This window comes from Boleophthalmus pectinirostris, unplaced genomic scaffold (genome assembly GCF_026225935.1).
Source record: "Boleophthalmus pectinirostris isolate CB_2022bp ecotype Guang Dong unplaced genomic scaffold, ASM2622593v1 HiC_scaffold_6, whole genome shotgun sequence".
NCBI classification, from domain to species: domain Eukaryota; kingdom Metazoa; phylum Chordata; class Actinopteri; order Gobiiformes; family Gobiidae; genus Boleophthalmus; species Boleophthalmus pectinirostris.
In genome coordinates, this window is record NW_026571447.1 from 30,979,540 (window position 1) to 31,001,971 (window position 22,432).

Here is a 22,432-nt window from a genome sequence, read left to right on the forward strand (position 1 = left end):
GTAGATGTTGTATTTGTTTATAACGTGTTTGTCGTTAGTGCAAAGTGGATGACGCTCCATCTCTCGCTCAGTACTTCATTCTTATATTAGTAGCACACACAGACAGTTATTATCATGTACATTATTATACACAATATACACAACATTTATGATTAGAATAAAACTAAAATCTTTGTACCACAAAACTGCTTTTCTACTGACAACACCGGTAACGTTACAGTAAAAGAAACAAATCCAGTGGTTCTCAAACTTAGTCCTTGCTTAGTCCTTAGTGTTAAAAACTGTTACTTTTGGTTTAGACTTTAGACTACGCCTCCTTACAGGCTTAAAGGTTCACTACGTAACTTTTCTGGTGGAGGTTTGTCTACATGAAGATGGAGACAAGCAGGTTTCATCATTTTTTCATCATGTTTTTGTTATGCAATTGTTTCTGTAATCGGATAAATGCAAGATACACACACATACAGAAAAGCTGTAGTTAAAACAGTATGAACGTAGAGAAGAACGCCCCCTGGAGGTACTTGGTGTGAGAAGCTGGAGAACCACAGGTCCAGTTGCTTCAGGCGGCTTTCTGGAAGACTTGCTTAGCCACGACACCTTCCGCTCTCATTTCCTGCAAAAACAAGGACAATAAAATGTTAAATATAAATATATGAATTCAAAAAGCTAAAATTTCCCCAAAAATACGGAACTCAAAAGACAACATAACTTTTGAAAAACTTCTGTATCCAAACTTTCAGAGTTTCTAAAGCAATGATATGCACACACTTAGAGCCTTTTCAAAAACACATTGAAAAGATAAAAATATTGTAAATTAGAGCAGGGAGTAGACCTCATTTCAAGCTTTCATTTATAATATTTAACTCAATTTTCCTCATTTGTATTTCATCTTTTCGATAATCAAATAAGAGTTGAATAAATGGTGTCATATGTACGTAGATCCAAATCACAAATTCACCAGTTCGTATCTTTCTATCAGAGGACTCGAATCAGACTTGAGTCACTATTTTTAAGGCTTGAGGTGTGACTTGGTAAAATGGACTAAGATTTGGGACTTGACTTGGACTTGAGCCCTGTGACTTGAGATGACCTGATGCTTCTCCTAAAAAAAGACATGCTTTTAGAAAACTTTACTTTTCTCTTCACAGTTGATAAATGCGGTGTTTAATTTTACAGGAACAAATTGGAACATGTCCCTCCCACTTCTGTTTGGTATTTGGATGTAATTGAAGTACTGTGATGTGGTATCCTCAAATGTACTACAGTAATATACAGTACAATACAGTAAAACAGAGGAAACTACAAAGAACATGACCCTTCCATTTCACTGCAGACTTCATGACAAAATAACTTATTAAGCACTTTTCAATCTTATTTTTTTTCTATTCTGACCGTAATGATTCACACAAAGATCTTATCAGTACATTTAAAAAGGAAAAAAAATAATTTCTACAACACCTATATAAATATACCATGACTTTTAAGTTAAATTTAGCTTAAAATGCATGTAAATTGCGAAAATCTAAGCTATATTTAGTATTTTGGTTTAAAGACTTGAAATGATTGAAGGTCAAAACAAATGGCTTGGACTTGACTTGGACTTGTGGGTCAGTGACTCGAGACTCGACTTGGACTTGCCTGTATTTGACTTGGGACTCGACTCGGACTTGAGGTTCAAAGACTTGAGGCTTACCTGAGACTTGCAAAACAATGACTTGGTCCCATCTCTGCTTTACATATGCCAGTACGTGATAAATAAAGCATTTTTTTGTTTTGTTGTTTCATAGTGAAGAGTATGTACTTCACTATGATTGGTTAATTCCACCTGTCACTCACTCAGAGTATAATGCAGGTTGACCAATAGGAGGAGAGAAAGGGAAAAGTGTTCGAGCATAGAGGCTGAATCATGATAAGACGATTTGGCCGAGTCCCGAACTATCTGGGCCTGGGTCCAAAAGACTCCCCAAAGTCTGTTGTTGATATGCCCTGTGACTCCATAATCCACCTCCCTCCTCTTCTCTTTCACTCTCTTCTTTCCACTCATTCACTAGCTCTCTTTCTCACTCTCTCTCTCTGTCTCTCTCTTACTATTTCTGTCTTACCATCTCTCTCTTGCTCCCCCCTTCTAACTATCCCCTTTTTCTCAATAAGTCTGTTCCCTCTCCTTCTGCCCCTCCCTCTAACTCATTACCCCTCCTCTCTCCCTTGCTCCCCCTCTCTCATTCACAACCTCTCTTCCTCTCTCACCCCCGCCCCCATAGCTTTTCTCTCAACTCAGTACCTCTCCTCAAATTCTCTCTCTATTCTTCTGTTCGTCAACCTGTCCACGCAATTCCTCCTTCTTTCTCATTTCTCTGTCTCTCTCTTTCTCTCCCAGTCTATCTCTTTCTCAGTCCCTCTCTCTCTCAGTCTCTTTCTCAGTCTCTTTCTCTCTCAGTCTCTCTCTTTGTCTCTCTCTTTCTCAGTCTTTCTCTCTCAGTCTCTTTCTCTCACTGTCTCTTTCTCTCACTGTCTCTTTCTCTCTCAGTCTCTTTCTCTCTCTCAGTCTCTTTCTCTCTCAGTCTCTTTCAGTCTCTCAGTCTCTCTCTCTCTCTCTCTCTCTCAGTCTCTTTCTCTCTCAGTCTCTTTCTCTCTCAGTCTCTTCTCTCTCTCTCTCAGTCTCTCTCTCTCTCTCAGTCTCTTTCTCAGTCTCTTTTCTCAGTCTCTTTCTCAGTCTCTTTCTTTTTCAGTCTCTCTCAGTCTCTTTCTCTCTCAGTCTCTTTCTCTCTCAGTCTCTTTCTCTCTCAGTCTCTTTCTCACTCAGTCTCTTCTCACTCAGTCTCTTTCTCACTCAGTCTCTTTCTCAGTCTCTCTCTTTCTCAGTCTCTCTCTCAGTCTCTTTCAGTCTCTTCTCTCTCTCTCTTCTCAGTCTCTCTTCTCTCTCTCAGTCTCTCTCTCTCAGTCTTTCTCTCAGTCTCTTTCTGTCTCAGTCTCTTTCTCACTCTCTCTCTCTTCTCTCTCAGTCTCTCTCTCTCAGTCTCTTTTTCAGTCTCTTTTCTCAGTCTCTCTCTCAGTCTCTTTCTCAGTCTCTCTCTCAGTCTCTTTCTCAGTCTCTCTCTCTCTCTCTCGTCTCTTTGTCTCTCTCTCTCTCTCTCTCTCTCTCCTCCCTCTCCCTCTTTCTGTCTGCCCATCCCTGTCTTCCCCTCTCTCCCTCCCTTTCTTTCCATCCCTCCTCCTGTGAAACCTCGAAACCCGCTGTGTCTGATCCTTATTGGCATTTCTTCATCAGCGCTCCTGCATTAGACACACTGTTGACAAAGGTTTGCTTTGTGCTCAGCTCGCAGCAGCAGAGGTTCTGGTAATCCAGTGTGAGAGGTTTAAAAAGACTCAGGTCTTAATCAGAAGAAGAGGCTTATTTACTCACAACACCACCAAGAGAAAGTTACCAAAGGATTAAAGTCTAAATACAACATAGTAACATGTGGAATGTGAAGGCCTATTTCCAAGTTGCTTTTAGTACAGACAGAGCTGAACGCTCAAATTAAAATTACAGTTTTAAAGGTTGAAATGAGCAAAATCACAAAGGATGAAACAATGTCATGCTCAATAAACTAAATATAACTTTGTAGGTCTTAAAACCTTCTAATTCTTTGGTCAAAATCTCTACAAACATGTTAAGAAATGGTGCGTCTAGTAATGGTTTTGCAGTTAATACATATTTCTGTGATTTCTCACTCAAGCTCTTCGACTTATATTTAAAACATATTACAAATATAATGTAATTGCACAATTTGTCAAGCATTGCCAGATCTTGAACAATACCTGGTTGTGAAAGTATCTGGTACTTTTCTGTTTTCTGTCATTCATTTGTGGTCTCACTGCCAAGTAACTTTCTTCAGTGCTCTTCCTGGTCGGCTGTGCACAGCAGATCAAACTCTCTCTGCTTGAAACTAGGTCAGTATTTTAATTTGAACTCATGTAGATATTCATGTTTTACAGTGTGTCTCCTCCTGTCACCCCACAGAAACCCACTGTCCCACTTGTTCTCACCAAATGTACTTTGTCTTATGTATATTTGTGTTTTACAGTGTTTCCTCCTCTTACCACATACAAACCCAGTGTTCACCTTGTTCTTACCAAATGTACTTTATCTTATGTATATTTATATTTGCAGTGTGTCTCCTCCTGTCACCCCACAGAAACCCACTGTCCCACTGTCCCACTTGTTCTTACCAAATGTAGTTTGTCTCCCTCGAGCCAGTGTGTCCAGCCCCGGCCCTGCTTCTCTCCTCTCTGCACACACACCAGTTTGTCCCCCTCCCAGCTCACTGTGGTCTGCAACACAAACACACACAAACACACAAATGTGGACTTTATTGACATGTAAAGCAGTCTGCCATTTGTAAAGAAAATTCTCAAGTGTTTTCGGGGTCAAATTAGGGCCATAGACGTTAGGGAGACTATCAGGGTTTTCAGTAGAACAATAGGCCCTCTTGGTTTTCTACACACATACGTTTGGTTTACATTTGTTCCAAAACTCATGTAAATTACAAATGCACTGTGTAGCTTTTCTAGTGGGTGGTCCATCAGCTGCTTGTCTCCATGGGGAATAGGAATGTTCCGCAGTGTAGAACTATCTATGTTGTATTTTTAAAAAGACTTTATTGGTTTCATTGTTCAAAAATACCTTGAAAACCACGTATTCTTCAGCCATCTCTCCATAGATCTAACCTGGTTACGTCACGTGCTTGTCTCAAAGTATATAGATAAGTTTAATGCCATACTGTGGAACTTTCCAGAGAAGGCAATAGCATCTCCCTCAAGCAGATGTCGAATCTCCACCAGAGAAATTACATATTTAATGAAACCTTTTGCAAACAATATGTTGTTTGAAGCCAGGTACGAATTTTTGAGATTAACAATAGTCATTTTGTAGTTAGTTGATTTATAGTTGATGAATAGATGATTTTGATCTAAGGTATCTAACTTTTATACAAATAATTCACTAGTTTTGCTTTGCCTATCGATAGTTAATGTTTTCATTGGTGGAAAAGGTTTCTTAGTCATCGGTACAATGTTTTCAAAATTGAGACTTTAAAATTGCCTTTTTTGTGTATATGAGATTTTAGTGCCAAGTGCAGGTACATTTGCAAATCTCTGGTCAAAGCTGTATAAAAATGTGATTGCAAACGTGAAGGCGGCTAAAGGAGGGGAAAGTAGCTGAAGTCAGCAGCAGACGTTCTATTAGACGTTCTGAGATGTATTCAGTGATATGACGACAGGGTTACACCCGCCGCTATTCCATTGGCTGCAACAGAGTGATGTCATTAGTGGAGCCAGGAGCCTAAACTGGGGAAGCGGCAGGACAGGGCCGCACCTGAAGATGGCGGCTTGAGCAGGCGTGAGTGAAAACGCTGCACCAAACTTTAAAAAAAACTTCATCTTCAGCTTCCTCTTCAGTTAAACTTGCATTATAATATGTCGCCGTGGAAAAAGAGCAACTATCACCACAAGTGCTCCTCCCAAACAGAGCCGTACTCGTGCAACTGTGAGCAGCCGGACTCTACTGACAATATTCCATGGAAAAATGTATGGACATGACCTGACAAATATCTCATCACCAACAAGCAAAGGGAATCATTTTAGAAGGGCAATGGACACAAACTGTACATTTTGCAAACTGAAAAATGAAACCACCTCTCACTTATTTTGGACCTGCCCAGACTCTGTGTGTTTTTGGAAAGTGGAAAGAATTCATAAAACATATGGAGGGAAGGGATTAGCTGATAATGTCCCCACCAAATCTGAGACCAAACCTACGCCCTTAAGCAGGCGAACCTCCTAAGACACCGCTACACAGGCCTCGGTAATATCGTGAGATCAAGACAGCTGCAGGCATCTTGCAAGGCGGGTGAAGGTGAAAAAAGGCAACGCCAGCTGCCTTCACTCACCTTCATGGACTACAAAGCCCCAAGGCATGATGGGAACTGCAGTGATTTCAAACACGTGCACTCACGACTGACTGACAGCTGATTGGACCCGATTTGTTTAGATAAAACGTGATGCCCTGCTGCCTATGAGCGTCCCTCCCTCCCTCATCTTTCTTCGTCTCGCACGTGTCTATTTTTATATCTTCGCAGATGCTTCAAATGAGACAGAAAAGGACAACGCAGACACATGATTGATACACGATGAACTTTAAGTCATTTTCACCACAGATCAAGCCTAAACGTGTAAACCGCTCCCCTCCTTTCACTCCTTTCTTTAGTCCCCGGTTTAGCAGCTCTATTTGAAATGTGGTTTTGGGCGGAGTTTAGATATTTAGTCCCACTTTAAAAAGCAAATAATACATTACCGCTCCACTGCTTCCCATCATTAATCCCCACAAAACTCAAACAAAAGATCCGCTCGGTTGGCTTGTCTAGACTGGCCATTGTGATACAAAAATAATATGATACTTTGACATACCTGGCAGGTGCGCCCGTCCACCGGTCCCAGGTCCTCGGTGAACTCCTGCCCGATCACAAAATCCATGAAGAAGTTCTTAAAGGTGGTGATGGTTTTGATCTTCATGGCTCCTGTGGCCGGGTCGTGGGTGATGTCTTTGGTCGGTTTCAGCAAACAAACGATTTTCCTCAAAGCGAAATTTATATCTGCAAGAAAGATAATATGATGTAAGATAAAACAGATGAGATAATCTAGATTTTCTCGCAGTAAGGGAGAATGGAGCCGATGGGAGAGAGTATCACTTTCAGACAGTCTTTTTGAGTGAATCTACAACTACAGGCAAAGTTAACGGAGTCATATCTTTTGCTTTTAAAGATGAGGCTTCAGTAGACTTGGCACGATAACACATTTTGAAGCAAGAGATGTACTGCAATACATGATAATACTGAAACTACTTTATTCCAGTGGTACAATAAAGCAAGGTCATCTCAGCTAATCTTTTTTAAATAGATGGTATAATTAAAAAGGCAAGAGCTGCATCATATAATGTACTATTATTGGTCAATAGTGAGCCATAAAAATCCTCATACTTACAAAAAAAGTAGACACAATAAATCCTGAACCCCAAAATATATTGTTCCAGCTATCATATATTGAACGAAAAGTCGATATAGTATTTATCGTGGCATCAGTTTTTGTTTTTATTACAAAAACTGCATTGATACACGCAAACGCTTTGTAGAAACTAAATGAAAAGTTATGTCAGATTCAGTGCAGATTTATTAGAGTGGGTGACATAAACACATCAACAAAAATGAATAGTCCAGTATTGTTTATATCTGCAAGAAATGTATTATAATGTAAGATAAGATAGATGAGAAAACCTTTGTTTGTTGCCACTTTCATTGTGATATTTCATTCCACTCTTCTGTGTTCTGTACTGTGTGTTAAAAGCTCCGATAAGCTGATGTGCCAGTGTTTTTGTATCCGTCCCTACTCAATTAAATAAATAAATAAAATACACAAAACCAGCTCCTATAGAAGTGTATGACATTAACAAAAATGAATAATCCAATATTGTTTATATCTGAAGGTAATGTGTTATAATGTAAGATAAAATAACCTTCGTTTGTCACGCAATAAGGCTTTATGTGAACCAGGCTGGTGCCACCTAGTGCCTCCGTTCAATTCATTTCTCTCCAGCGACTAGGTCAGGAATCGGAATGTACTAGACAGTTTGCAAGAATCCTGGAAGTTGTAGATGGCACACGGGGCAATTAGTGAAGAGCTGTGAAGCCATGACTGGGTCCCTTTTGTGGTACAGCACAAAAGTAAACAAAGCAGACGAGATGGATGTAGACGAAGCCAGACATTCTGTGTTGGCAAAGATTCCCGAGATCAAGGATTTAAAGTCAGAACAAAGAGAATCTTTGGTGAATTATATCAGGGGGAAAGACGTTATTGCCCTTCTTCCTATGGGATTTGGGAAAGCCACCCAACCAGTTACCAGTTAGTCCCATTAGCGGCACATTACATATGTCACGACCAAATTGCAGCGATAGATTTAATTTAAAAAAGTACCTGCCTACAGTTGAGTGAACGAATCCTAATGCTGTGAGGTCAGACGGTTTCCACGAAGTGAAACCGGCTCATGAATGAGGCTAGATTTATGTAGAGATGGAAGAGAATAGAACTTTCAAAAAGATCTTTTTTTTGACAGAAATGAGTAATCCAATATTTTTCTTAGATTAACCTGACTGGATAATATTCAATCAGTCTTAAACGTGCATGTAATTATATTTATAGTTTTCTTCAAGTTGTGGTGAGTTCTTCTATACATGGGTTTGAAACTGTGAAAAAAAGGACCAGTATATCCTATAATTTGAATGAAGTCCTCAAAATGTTGCCCATGACAGGAAGATGAAACTCGGGAACCGTGAGTATGTGAGGCTGCATTCCTCCACCCCGGCCCAGCTGTGGGTTAGAGTAACACAATGCAAGAGTCTGTACTTTTGATAACCCCAATCTGAGAATACTTTTACAACTGATCAGAAATATGCATGTAGATTAAATAGTGTTAGACTTTTAGACTGGCTAAGTTTATGTAGCGCGTTGTAGTTTTTTTTCTAGTTTTCTTAAGTGTTTGCAGGTAATATTAAGGGAGAAGGAAGGTTTTCAGTTTTGTCAGATAAGACAAATGTGCATTCCACCTGCATAGCTGTGGAGTTTAGACAGTTAAAACTAATCCCTAATGTGCAGAAATGTCCTACTTCTTAAATCCCTGAAGACCCTGCACCTTTTGGGATGGGTTAAAATCAACATTTTCACACTGCAAAAAAATTGTATGATATATATTTACTTATGGACATAGAGAACAACGACTTGCTTCAGTGCATTACTTCTTATTTCAAGCCAAATAGGGTAAGAAACCTGTACTTACCTCATTGGCAAAGTTTATTTACTCACAACCAGTCAGACAAACCAGAGAAATAGTCAACTTAAATATAACATAAATGCAAACAAACCATCAGGCCAAGTACACGTCAGCTCTGTGGAGGAGTGACCCGCTCACAGTATAATAAATAGGAATATATGTCTTTCTAGGTCTAGGCCTTTTTAGCGATAAAAAAACAAAACCTGTACTTGGTGTAAGTGGGATAAAAAATAATGCTGTGTTTTGTTTTTTTGTTTTAGTTTGTTTTAGTAAACAAAAGGCTCCTACAGCTCCGCTCAAACAGTGAGAGATACAGGACGGCATTCGTACTATAATACTCCCTACAACTGCACAACAACTCACCTTTATGCAACAGATAATACTCCATACAACTGTACAACAACTCACTCACTATGTAACAGATAATACTCCCTACAATTGTACCACTCACTCTCATGTAATAGATAATACTCCCTACAACAATAACTCACCTTTATTTAACAGATAATCCTATGTCATGTCATTTTATCAGTTACACTTTGAGATTTTATATTTTATTACTTCTTTTTCTATTTTATTTTGACTTGTACATTTACATTTATATAATTATGTCTTATTTGACACCTCTCTTGTACGGATGTAACAATAACCGAAATATCGTGATATCGTATCATCAAAAGTCTCACAATAATATCGCGGGCTTTCACAATATATCGAATCACAAGTTCCTTTGCTTAAATGCATGGTTTTATTGTCACAACAGCTTATTAACGTAGAGAACTACATATCCCATGATTCATTTCAGTGCAGACAACATGAAGAAATATGTTTTTCACTAGAATTTTTGGGATTATGATGGAAATAATTCACACCAAAATTTTGTCAAGGTAATTTAAAAGTAAAAATATCACAATAAATATCGTACTGTGAGATGCATAACATGATAATATCGTACCGAGAGATTTGGATATCATTATTTATCAAGTCTCACAATACAATATCGTCACAGTACGATATTTATTCCGATATCGTGGGAAAGCTCACGATATGGTGGGGAGGCTCACGATTAGAGACGTAACGATATCCAAATCTCTCGGTGCGATATTTTCACGATATGCATCTCACAGTATTTATACATCTACGATATTTTTTGCGATATTTTGTGGAGGGGAACAAAACTGTTAATATGCTGCTTTTTCCTCTTGACAAGACTTAATCCAAAGAACTACGACTTAAAAATGCTTAGAACTGTTTTTTCTTCTTCTACACTGAAATGGAGCAAAGGATCATGGTCTATGTAGTTCCCTCTATCATTTTTTTTTTTTAGCTATTGTTGCACCATAACTATTCATTTACGGAAAGAGATTTGTAATTCGATATATTGTGATGGTCCAAGATTTTATTGTTACATCCCTAGTTATTACCATTTATATCTTTTCTCTTTGTTATTATATTTTATTGTGATGTGTGAGCTTCTGTGTCCACATAATTTCCATTTTGGATCAGTAAAGTTTAATCTGAAGTAACAGTGTGCACCTTTAAAGACTAGATATTATCAGTGTGACATTACAGTTTTGCATAACCATTCTTCAGCCAGAATATCAATTTTCTTTGGCTATTATCTCACAGTCTCTCCTCTCCTCTCTTTCTCTTTTCAGTCTGTACCCCGTTGTGCGAGTGTGGGGTCACGGAGAGGACAAGGCGGCGACTACATCAAACTAAGTGTCCTGCTGTGAATGAGGATGGCCTATTAGCAGACATCAATAAAGTCGCCAGAGCTCACGGAAATCTGCAGCTGAGAACGCGCGCTTTCATTTCACTAAAAGGCAAAAGGAAAAAAAAAAAAAGTGGCAACCATTAAAATTAATAGTCTTACCTAAAGCAGCAAGGTACTCATCCATGTTTTCCTGCTCCACCATGTGAAAAACCCCGGTGTAATTGGGTTTGGACATATTTCCTTCCTTTCTTCTTGTTCTCTTTCAGATTTTTTGGCAGTCGATGGTTTGATATCAGCTTTTTTTTGTTGGTCAAAGAGCGCAGAGTGTTGTGAAACAGCTGTCGTTTTCGTAGTTGCACGTTTTGTCTGCGCGTTTTCTCCGCGTAAAAGTATCAGATTCGCGTTGATTCTCGTGGTATTTCTTGGGGGAGATGCCAATATCTTCCTCGGACTGGCCTCGTCGATGGATAAAGTTTTGTGGTGTGCGCGTTGCATACGAAGAGGATACCCATTCATCTGCTCCATAGACTGGGCGGTGCGTAAAGGCGTTTGGGGGCGTGGAGGGAGGAGAGAGAGCAGTGAAATCGGAGGCTGAATTACCTCACACATCACAGAGTTGGATTAAAACCTTATGTTACAAAAAAGTGAATGACGAAAAACTGAAATATGTGAAGGGCTTAAAGGCGTAGTGGTGTCGTTTGCAACAGTTGGATAGAGATTTTTTAGTTACAATTTCATCCTTGGACTTAAGACTTTCATTGATCCACAAGGGAAATCTTTTGGACACAGTAATTTCCCTTGTGGATCAATACATTTTGTCTAAGTTTAATTCCTTAACCATGCACTTTATACCAGGGCTGTCAAACTCAAACTCACAGAGGCCACAATTTGAAACTGGGGCTAAGTCGTGGGCCAAACTAAGTATTTATTGAAAAATGTACATGTTTTCTCTTCTCTCGAGATGTAATGTAATGTAATGTTAAACCTTTTCTTATTAAAATAAATGTTTAAAAATAGTTTTGCTTAAACATTGAACCCGCCAAGAGTATTTTTTGGTATATTTTACTGAATTATTTTGTTACAGCGCTACAGTTTTGTTGCTTGTTTAGAGGAAGAAAACTTGTTAATGCGACACATTTGACATTTTCACTGTTTTGATGATTCAAATTTCATATTAACTTTGCACAAGAAGTGGTTTAACAAAAAATGTTTAGTCTCACAGCCATTGTTTAGCCATTATTTTTACTGAACCGTATTGAAATGATTTGAAATATATATCGTATTGAATCGAAAGTGCACTGTATCGATGTATGTATGTATCGTATCGTGGCCAATGTATCGAGGTATGTATCGTATCGGCAACTTCTTAATGATATCCAGCCCTCGTGTGCATGTACAGTAAGAGTTGGGGGTTCATGTCAAGTTATTGCTAGATTTTGGGAGTCTGTGCGTTCTCAAAGCTTTTATAGTTCATCATTTGTTGCTTTTAATTTACCTGATTAACGCGCCTAAAATCATGAGTCAAAATTCTTCAGCATTAGGGCTATTTTCTGCATTCATTTCAACCAGTAATTTTGTCAAGCATTCACTAACACATTCACTTATTTTTGTATTAATTTATCAGCAAGAATAAAACAATTTGATATAACAAATTATTTTGGTCACTTTTTAACATTATAAGATAAAACTATATCGACATAAATATGTATATGAAAAATAAACTATTTTTTCTTCACAGAGCCGGTCTTCTTGTCCTTTGACTTCTTGGCGTCTTTCTTTCCTTTGGACAGATTTTGGTAAAGGTCTTCCTTATTTCTGTGAAAACAAACAGAAGGACAAATCGACTGGTCACATGAGAGGGCATTAGTGATAAAGAGTTGAACTATTGAGAATGGTCAACCACTGCTAGTACAGGGCAAAGTGCACAAACTGTTCAGAGTTATATGGTGTTTCTACCAAATGGAGCCACTAGATAAATCACAATAGACTTGAAATTACAATCTGAATAGCTGCAATTAGTCAATCTAATTTGTCATATATTCTCTGCAAAACAACCAAATATCCTTTGGTCTTTTAATGTACCAAATCTAACCCTGAAGTTTAGATCTCTACAAAGATGTTCTGAAATGCCTGTGATTCTTGTATCAGTAATAAAAATAATAATGCACTGGATTTATACAGCACTTTTTTGGACATTCACTCACTCAGCTTTATTATTATTCATTCATGGTGGTGGAAAGCTACTATTGTAAGGACTGCTGTCCCTGGGCAGATTGACGGATGCGAGGCTGCCAATCTGTGCCATTGGCCCCTCCGACCACACGCACACACACTTTCATACTAGGCAATGTGGGTGAAGTGCCTTGGTTAAGGACACAACAGTTTTTTGCCTCTGGTGCCCCACTGTGACACCTGATATTTGCACCAGTCTCCCATTGGTTCTACAAGTCCTAACCAGGCCCTGTCCTGGTTAGCTTCTTTGACAAGCCATTATTAATTTAGCAGTTCATATTTCAGTCTTCTCTCAAATGTTTATGCTCCTGAGGGATTTTAAAATGTGCAATTTGAACATAATCTTCAGCTATATATAATCTTCATACTCAACTAAACCCGTGAACATAACAATAATGAAAATTTGGATCCTAGTTGTCCAATTAGGCTGAGAGAATTGGTGCAGGTTGGTGTGTCATTTGTTTCCTTAATTTATGTGAAGTCTTGTAAAATCCAGCTGTACCCAGCCCCCGCCCATCTCCCCAAACGCCTCCAGCTTCCTCCACAAGCTGCTGACTGTCCATGATGCTCTAGTGCAGCCATAACTAAACCACCGTGACGTCAGCTGGCCGATAAAGCAACTAGTACAATGTTTTGGGAACTTTGGTCAACCATTCACAAAAAGCCCATGCAAAAAACAGAACTCATATTAAGTCATTTATTAAAAAATATATTTCTGAATTTCTATTGGCAACTTTCCTGGCACTGTCCCTTTACATTCAATAACTTATATATTTAACTGTTTGATATTTCTTTGTCTCTTCCTTTTTTGGTTGCATAAATGTGCCTCTATATTTTGTGTATGTATATTATATTACTTAGTACAACCCACAAGCAGGTGGGAGACAAGATTAAATAAAACACATCAAAATGATGGATTGCAGTGTGTTATATATTCACTGTACGGCCCAGTCTGAACATTATGCAGTATTATGACAGTGCGAGCTTTAGCGCAGGTGTGTGAGCGGCTCTCTCCTGGTGTAGACTCACTTGGAGACCTTCTTGGAGGCCGGTTGGTGCTTCAGCTGCAGATTACCGTACTCTGTCTCAGTTTCCTGTGAAAAAAAATGAGAAAGGTGAGGGTTAAATATGACTCACGCAGCTTTATCCAAACACTGATAAGACCAGGAAGCCTCCACGTCCAGATTCTGTTGTAGTGAACCTTTAACTCAAACCTGTTCACTTCCAAATCCTTTTTTCTTTGTCTAATTTTCTTAAGAGCCTTTTGAGGAATCTGACACAATACTCACATTTTAACTCAATTTTGATACACAGGAACTTGCATCAACACTTGTTCTGCTGAGTATATAGTTTCCATATTTAGAATCTTTGTTTTTTTATCACTCAACTGTGACTCTAGGTTAATGTTCATTTATAACAAGACTCTATAAAAAGATAATGTTTTTTTGTTGATAAGTAGGTCGTCTGGGTCGGTCTGGGTGAATGTGCAGAACAATAGGATGCTTTCTTATTCAGAAGTGTCAAAAGATCAGATGTAGGGCAGAGGCTGATATTACTATATGGGTGATTAACACTTGTGTTACTGTGCCTCAGGGCAGCTGTGGCTACAGAAATAGCATAACACCACACAGTGAGACTCAGGAGGGAATAATGCAAGAGCTGTTTCCTTCTTAAAATATCTAAAAGCAGTATCATATATTATGTTTCTATAAATCCACGAAATGTTGAACTTCGCTGTAAGTGTTTCAGGTCTATGTCCAGAATTTATCTTGTGCTTTAAGCATCAAGAAGCTACAATAAATCCCTTTTGAACATATTTTCCACTATGTAACTTCGCTGGTGGGGGTCAGCACCTGCCTGTCTCCAAGAAGACCTTATTTCTTTGTCTGGAATGTTCCATAGTATGGCTTTAAGCTTGTATATCTCCATGAAGACAAGCAGTGAAAACATATTTTTTTTGTTTAGTTTTAGTCACAATAAATCAAGATTCTTAATGTGAGCAGACTCGCCTCTCCACAGACTTGACGAGTAAACTGGCCCGGTGGCGTTACCTGCTTATCTACGAGAAGACTGATATACTGCATAACGTGGAACATTTCAGGCAATGCAGAACCATCTCCACAGTGACATACCCTTCACCAGAAAAGTTACATAGAGATCTACTGAGTTCATTTGTGCTAATCAGAGATATATTATACTCCAAAAACCTCTGTATCTTTATTGAATCTTTAGCAGCATCTGCTGCACTCCACCTCTGTGTTAAACTATTGCCCCTGTGTAGAATGACATAACATGAAGCTGAGCCCTGAGGATGAGCTGTGTGGACTCACCATGGAGGCGATGTCCTTGACCTTTGTGGTCTGGATGTACTCGGACACTGCCAGGTAAATGAACTTATACTGAGCTTCAGTCTGGACCATACCAGACCTCTGCTCTCTCACCATCTGAATGATTTTAGAAATGTCAAGGTCACAGTCCAGACCTGAAGGAGAAGACAGGAAATATAATGTTTTAATATCATGAGGAAGAAAGTCACTTGTTACATGTGCATGTCAGAGGAAAGAGGAGACTGTATACAAGTAAGAATTTAAACTTAGTCAAATAGGCAAAATGTAATCTGCTAGTAAATTTGCTGCAGTTAAAGCCAAAACATGTTCATATCCAAGCAAATTTTGAAGTAAGGATGTTCAGTATGTCAAGAGTTATTTTGAGTCAAGATCTGAATTTAAATTTGATCACAATTCACATATGGGCTACTTTAACCATATGAACCATATGAATGTCTTAACTAAAGCTGTGTGCTTCTTCTGAGAGTTCTACTCACTCAGTGCATAAGAGAAGTGGTTGCGTGCGACTGTGTTGAAGCATAGATCATAATTTTTACCTATTGTAGTGATGGTATCGATGATCATGTCGATCACCACAATGGTCCCTGTTCGGCCGATTCCAGCACTGCAGCAGACGACACAAATCAGAGCATTATACCACAAGCATAACACATTTTTAAATTAAATCTGCCTTGCAGTTCTGAAGTTTTGAATAGCTTTAAAATAGCTGTTTACAGAAAACTAAATTATAATTTAAGCATCTTACAGTTTGATAGTAAATACCTGACAAAAAGCACTTCTTAAAGAGAGTACTATTTTTTGTGTTGAAAATGATATTGTATTATTATTTTTTTTTAAAGTGTTTTTCTTATAATTGTGGAATCAGAATCAATACCGATCATCAAGCCTCTTCCATAGTATTGAAATAGACAATAGAAATTTCAGTTTCTTGAATTGGTTTGTAATTTTAATACCTCAAATTAAAAGGGTGAATACATTTATAAATTTAATATTAATGCTTATGTCAAAATAAGATTAATAATTTATATAATGTGTTTGTATTAGCAGTACAAAGGCTTTACATAGGAGGACGTAATCATACTCATACATACTTTACTGTTGCGCAGTATCACATGAGGAACATTCCACATGGATAAACTAAACTTGACTCAAACCTTTGTTCATATTCTAATCCTACTCCTGGAAAACTGGATTACTTAATGAGTTTTAAGGTTTAGTTACCTCACACTACAGATTATAAAATCTTAAAGCACAAATACAAGTACAAATGCTAAAAATATCTGTCTGAAATGTTCACTGTAGGTATTTATTGGTACTTGTGGATACCACTGGTCATTACATGATACAATGGGTCATTATTATTTGGTAACACTTTGTAATAACTACACCTAATCAGCCTGAAAGTATGAAAGACTTAACTCATACTGAACTAATCGTTTATTAAGAAAGATACAGGTTTAGTAACTACTTCATTCATACTCAAAGCCTTTCAGTATGTATTTACTAAACCTGAATCAATCCTATTAAATTATTTGTTGCTTTATTGCTGCTCAATACATTTTAACCAACAATCTTTTTCTTGAAGATCCTTTATTACGCAAAACTTACTTTAAACCATGTTACATAACTTGTCTTACTTGACACCAGTCTCTTGCTATTTTTTTAATGCTACTTATTTAGAAGTTTATTACCATTTATATGTATATTTTTACTTTACTGTGTTATTCTATTATAATGTGATGTGTGAGCTATCGTGTCCAAGTAATTTCCATTGTGGCTTAATTAAGTTCAAGTTACCCCATCAAAAACATTCCTGGAGTTGTGGTTTTTTTTTCATTCACGCAATTATCTGGAATATAAAATCTCCAAAATAAAACCAGTACTCTGACACAGACTCAGATGTACCTGCAGTGGATGATCATGGGCCCGGCGGTGGGGTCCTCATATTGTTTAGCGTTCACTTGCTCCAAAAAGCTGAGTACACCTCCAGGCTCCTGTGGGACTCCGTGGTCGGGCCAGCTCATGTACTGGAAGTGCCAGATCTTTCTCGTCTTTTTGGGCTGAGAATAAATATATATGAAACATTTTAAAACATAGGATTTCAACAGATCCATGAATTGTGTCCAGTGGTTGTACGGTGAACCCTTAAAGAAAGTTACATAAATCGGTGTAACATTAAATTTTTCTATATAAAATCAAAAATAAGAACATTAAAAAACAATTATTTTCTTCATTATTTGTCTCCAAAACCAAAATGAAAAAACGGATAACGATTTGATTTAAAAAAAAAATTATATTTGAAAAAAAACAGATAATGTCCGTTTCCCGTTTCTGTGACTTAAACTGAGATGCTGGACTTTTGTGCAGCGAATGGACTGAACCAGGACTGAACCAGGTCCAGGAGCAGACCAGAACCAGACTGGGACCAGGACCAGTATTGAGACCGGGACCAGACCAGGACTGAGTCTGGGACCAGGACCAGTATTGAGACTGGGACTGAGACCAGGACTGAGACCAGGACTGAGACCGGGACCAGACTGGGACTGAGACCAGGACTGAGGCTAGGACCAGACCGGGACCAGACCAGGACCAGACCGGGACCAGACCAGGACCAGACCGGGACTGAGACTGGGACTAGACCGGGACTAAGATCGGGACCAGACTGGGACCAGGCCAGGACTGAAAATGGTTTAGTCCTGGTCCGTATGTGACGCAAAAGTTCGGCATTGCAGTTTAAGTCACGGAAACAGGAAACGGCCGTTATCCCATTTTTTCCATTATTAATTTAAACACAAAATCAAAAACTGAACAATCGTTATCCATTTTTTCATTTTGGTTTTGGAGACAAATAATTAAGAAAACAGTTGTTTTTTTGTTTTCTTATTTTTGGTTTTATTTTGAAAAACAAATGAACGAATGACACACAGATTTACATCGTGCACCTTTAAATATTTCTATTCACTTGGTTTACATTCTTTCACTTATTTACATTATAGGGAGTTGCGTTTTGTTTCATTCACACGTTTGAGTTTATTAGTCTGTCTGCATCTACAAAGCTCAAAGTGCTCTGTTCCACCTTGTGGTGTCATGAAGTGGTAGTTTTCAAGTTAACAGCTCCTTTTGAATTTAGTTCAGTAGAGATTGGCAATTCCCATTATAACATAGATCAGAAAAAAGCATAATACAGACCCTTTAACTAAACTCACAATAAGTTAAATTGACTTCAAGTGGTGTAGATGTGTTTTTGTTTTTACCCTTTCTGCTTCTGCGATCTCCAACACTCTCTCTTTGTAGTCTGTGGCTTCTCTTTCGGACACGTTGGTGACGATGTACGGGCCCACCTCCTTCGTGGCGTCGAACTCCGGCCAGTATGGAACACATTTATTCTGAAGTGAAATAAAGTGTTTTTATTTTTATCTGGCAGACACTCTCTAGTCACATAATAGAGGAATGGTGATCTACATAGAGAGATCTCGCAATAATTGCAAATACTAAAATGTTTTAACAGGAGAAAATACGTGTACACAAAAAACAAAACAAAAAGTATTTCAAAACTCTGCTGTTTACTAAACTTGGAAAATGAATACATTTTGAGCCTGTGGTGGAGCATAGACAAAATATATTTACAGTAAACATTTTTCATACTGACCCGACCCTTCTCGACCTCTCTGGTTGTCATGACGATGACCCTTGAGTTTTCCTGCCAAACCATCTGCCAAAAGTCATTCACGGTCGTGGCGAGGCAGCCCTGTGTGGCGATGTAGACTTTCTGCTCCCCGGGTTCTCTCATGGTGTTCTGCAGGAAATAATGTAACGTATGAAATTAAATACTTAAATGCTAGGTAAATGTATTTTATTTTATTTATTTAAGAAAAGGGGGAAAAGAGTAAATAAATGAACTTTTAGATAAATTGTAGCATAATTACCTAGGTCATTTTTTTGTCCAAATTGTGATGCCTAACTTTATAATGCCAAAAAATTTGTTTTTTCTAATTTTCCGAAAACGTTCAAATATGATTTAGGCAACTATGCTATTAGGCTATCGAAATGTAAATATGACAGATTATAACCTTGGGATAATTTACGTCTGCACACACTCTGGCAGGTTGGTGTTACAACAAAACATAAACAATATTAACTATTACTAAGATTGTAAGACTATTAACAGAGACTATGTACAGTCAGACAGGACAGGTGAATAAAGGCAAAAAGAGTGATTACAGCCTCGTGTTTGCGCAGACATTTATCAGTAACAAGTTAAACAAACTGTAGAATGACAGACATTGAGAAATCCTATTGCACTGCATTGAGTTCTTGTGCACATGCCCTTATACTGCACAGACTCATACTACACCAAGTTGTATTACACATAACCCTTTCAACCACAAATAACTAACAAACTAACTATTCCAGTTATCAAACCACAATATATATATATATATATATATTCACTGTAGTAACTCTAAATGCCCCACATTAAATCAGTGCTTGTATATGTCCTTTAAACGCAGCCATAAATAACCAACTACCAACTAACTTCTGTTGTTCACTGACTTAAATAAAGATAGATAAATAGACAGATAGAGAGACAGATAGATAAAAAGACAGATAGACAGATGATAGATATGAATGTCTTAAAGCTTGACACCCTTGAAACGTAATGGTCTGTGTAGATTCTGTGTTGATTATTTTCATATATTTGTTCTTTGTTATTATAATTTATTGTGATGAGTGAGCTCCTTTATCCAAACACTTTCCCTTGTGGATCAATAAAGTTTGTCTAAGTCTAAGTCTAAGTCTAAGTCTAGAGATTCGTACTTTTTGGCCTACCATGTTCATTTATCTAAGCCTATGTCCTGAAAATAAAATAAAATATTAGATCAAATTGTTTATCATTTTGTGGGCTGCCTTTGGGGGAATACTGTTATTATAGCTGTTATTATGGGAGTTACAGCTGAAAAATTGTTAGTTTGTTTTAAGACTAATAGATACGGATTATCTATTTATCTAGTTAGTTAGAGAGATAAATAAAAAGACAAGCAGATACTAGAGGAAGATGGAGAGTGTGTGTACTACTGAAAGTATTTTGAGGACATACTTTGACGTAGTTAGCGTTGATGTAGTCTGAGCCGACCACATTGGGATCGCCGTTCTGCAGGATGACCCTTGTGTCGTTGACTGGAGATAGAAAACATAAAGTAAACATTTACAAATACACAGGCGTCCTTTTATAAACTGTAAAGGGTGGAGGGAGGGCATCTGACTCACAGGGGAGGATGTTTTTGTATCTGTTTTTGCTCTTGTTTTCAGGCCGCTGTCCCTCCTCTCGGCTCTTCTTCACCTTTGCCTCCAACTTTTGCAACGTCTGCCAAAAATAAAAGAAAAAACAAACATAATAGTTAGTGGTTAGTAGGTACACTGCCCTCTTGTGGGGAAATTTCATCAACAATATTATTACCAAGTTATTACCAAATAAAGCATAATAAGGACCCCTGTTAGTGTAATTAAATGTGGTATAAAATATTCATAGAGTAGCTTATAATAGCATATATTCATTACTTAATTATGGTCTCATTTTATGCTGAACTGTAATTTGTTCATCGCAGAAAATTAATGACTTAGTTAAAGATACACTATGTAACTTTTCTGGTGGTTGTTTGTCCCTTGCTTGTCTCCCTGGAGATGTTATTGCTTTGTCTGGATTGTTCCACTATATGACAATAAAGTTATTCAGCTTGAATGTAATAATAGTTTTTTATAGCCAAGACATCTATCTAAATCATGAATTCTTACAGAATGTGGGATCGCCTCTCCACAGATCTGACCTGTAACGTGGCATTCATTGTTAATGCCAATACTATAGACCACTTCAGGTAAAGCAGTAACATCTCCATAGAGGAAAGCAGGTGGCATACACGTCACACAGAAAGTTACAGAGTGCACTAACAAAGAATATATAATTAAAAATCAGATAAGCATAAAATGGGACCACAGTTAAGTTAAGATAATATGCCATTATTTACTTGAACTCCTCCACTCCTCTTGATTTACTGCTCAGTCTATGTTCCTACCCTCACCTATGGTCATGAGCTTTGGGTAATGACCGAAAGGACAAGATCACGGATACAAGTGGTCAAAAAAAGGTGACTGGGCGCTCCTTTAGAGATGGGTTGAGGAGCTCGGTCACATGAGAGGAGCTTGGAGTAGAGCCGCTGCTCCTCCACGTCGAGAGGAGCAGCTGAGGTGACTCGAGCATCTGTTCCAAATGCCTCTTGGGCGCCTCCCTCAGCAGGTGTTCCGGGCATGTCCCACCAGAAGGAGGCCCTGGGGACACGCTGGAGGGACTAAGTCTCTCAGCTGGCCTGGGAGTGCCTTGGGATCCCCCAGAGGAGCTGAAGGAAATGTCTGGGGTGAAGAAAGTCTGGGAGTCGCTGCTTAGATTGCTCTCCCTGTGACCCAGCCCCAAATAAGCGGAAGAAAATGGATGGATAATATGCTGTTATAAGCTAAATGTATGTTACTATTAAGGCTTAATATTTTGATAATACTGTTGTTGATGCAATTTCCCCACAAGAGGGCAGTATAATGCCTTATAAACATACACAAGAGGAAGCGACACTAGGCTGTTGTAACAGTCTATTTAAAACCCAGTGATCCGGGAACAGAGTCTGATGTAGCGGTAAAGTGATGAAAGAGTCTCACATCAAACTCCTCCCAGAAGCCGGCTTTAGTCTTCTCCCCCTCATCCTGCTGGGACTGAGCCGTCTCATCCAACTGTTTCACACGACTGTCAATGTTTGCGGCGTTCACACGGGTCGAGTAGTAAGGCTGAAACGACAAAAATACAGAAATGTAGTTTATTTATATACACTTAGGACGGCCACAGCAAATAGTAGAAAACAGGGACATGTTGCTGAATGCGGTGGGACATTTAAGGAAACTGAGGGTGTGTTCACGTTTGTTCTGGTTTGATTTTGGTTTGAAAGTTTGAATCCCTATGTAGGTCAGATTCTGATTTAGTCCTAGTATAGATTTGGTTTAGTGTTGGTTTAGTTTCAGGTTTATTCTTAGTTTAGTCCCAGTTTTGATGTGGCTTGAATGCACCGTGAATCTCACATACATTTTTTTTTTTTTTTGTTTCCGTTTCTATCAATAGTAACGCAGAGAAAGAACGAATTAAAACAGGCACCAACATAACTCAAAAAGTCTTGATTGAAAAAAAATCTGTGAGAGCTAGACTTGTGGCTACATGCACCCAGATGAGTTAGAGAATTA

General features: G+C 38.3%; 2 protein-coding genes across 4 annotated transcripts in view; both read right to left on the reverse strand.

The window, feature by feature from the left end:
• Nucleotide 1: 1 nt before the first annotated feature.
• rbp5 (retinol binding protein 1a, cellular) lies at nucleotides 2-11,234 on the reverse strand. The gene is made up of 4 exons (XM_020927976.2): nucleotides 10,737-11,234; nucleotides 6,448-6,632; nucleotides 4,213-4,314; nucleotides 2-613 (listed from the first exon to the last, which is right to left on the reverse strand). Exons 1-4 carry the CDS (start codon nucleotides 10,810-10,812, stop codon nucleotides 560-562), a joined length of 417 nt encoding a protein of 138 aa, XP_020783635.1. The 5' UTR covers nucleotides 10,813-11,234; the 3' UTR covers nucleotides 2-559.
• A 944-nt stretch (nucleotides 11,235-12,178) lies between these two features.
• Nucleotides 12,179-22,432, reverse strand: part of ptpn6 (protein tyrosine phosphatase non-receptor type 6) — a 31,686-nt gene continuing 21,432 nt past the window's right edge. For all 3 annotated transcript variants that reach the window (XM_055164199.1, XM_020927981.2, XM_020927983.2), the window contains exons 7-16: nucleotides 21,860-21,985; nucleotides 20,426-20,522; nucleotides 20,256-20,335; nucleotides 18,807-18,953; nucleotides 18,412-18,543; nucleotides 17,063-17,217; nucleotides 15,694-15,761; nucleotides 15,140-15,291; nucleotides 13,839-13,903; nucleotides 12,179-12,392 (exon numbers count right to left, since the gene is read on the reverse strand). In XM_055164199.1, the coding sequence (XP_055020174.1) occupies nucleotides 12,299-12,392; nucleotides 13,839-13,903; nucleotides 15,140-15,291; nucleotides 15,694-15,761; nucleotides 17,063-17,217; nucleotides 18,412-18,543; nucleotides 18,807-18,953; nucleotides 20,256-20,335; nucleotides 20,426-20,522; nucleotides 21,860-21,985 (1,116 nt within the window). In that variant the 3' untranslated portion in view covers nucleotides 12,179-12,298. The remainder of the gene's footprint in view (nucleotides 12,393-13,838; nucleotides 13,904-15,139; nucleotides 15,292-15,693; nucleotides 15,762-17,062; nucleotides 17,218-18,411; nucleotides 18,544-18,806; nucleotides 18,954-20,255; nucleotides 20,336-20,425; nucleotides 20,523-21,859; nucleotides 21,986-22,432) is intronic.

What these genes read in the sequence shown, in the direction of transcription:
- rbp5 (XM_020927976.2), bottom strand. Translation starts at nt 10,812, where the DNA reads ATGTCCAAACCCAATTACACCGGGGTTTTTCACATGGTGGAGCAGGAA. An exon ending in TGGACGGGCGCACCTGCCAG is followed by an intron (nt 4,315 to 6,447) that starts GTATGTCAAAGT and finishes TTTGTGTTGCAG; the next exon opens with ACCACAGTGAGCTGGGAGGG. An exon ending in AGGGAGACAAACTACATTTG is followed by an intron (nt 614 to 4,212) that starts GTAAGAACAAGT and finishes TTGTTTTTGCAG; the next exon opens with GAAATGAGAGCGGAAGGTGT.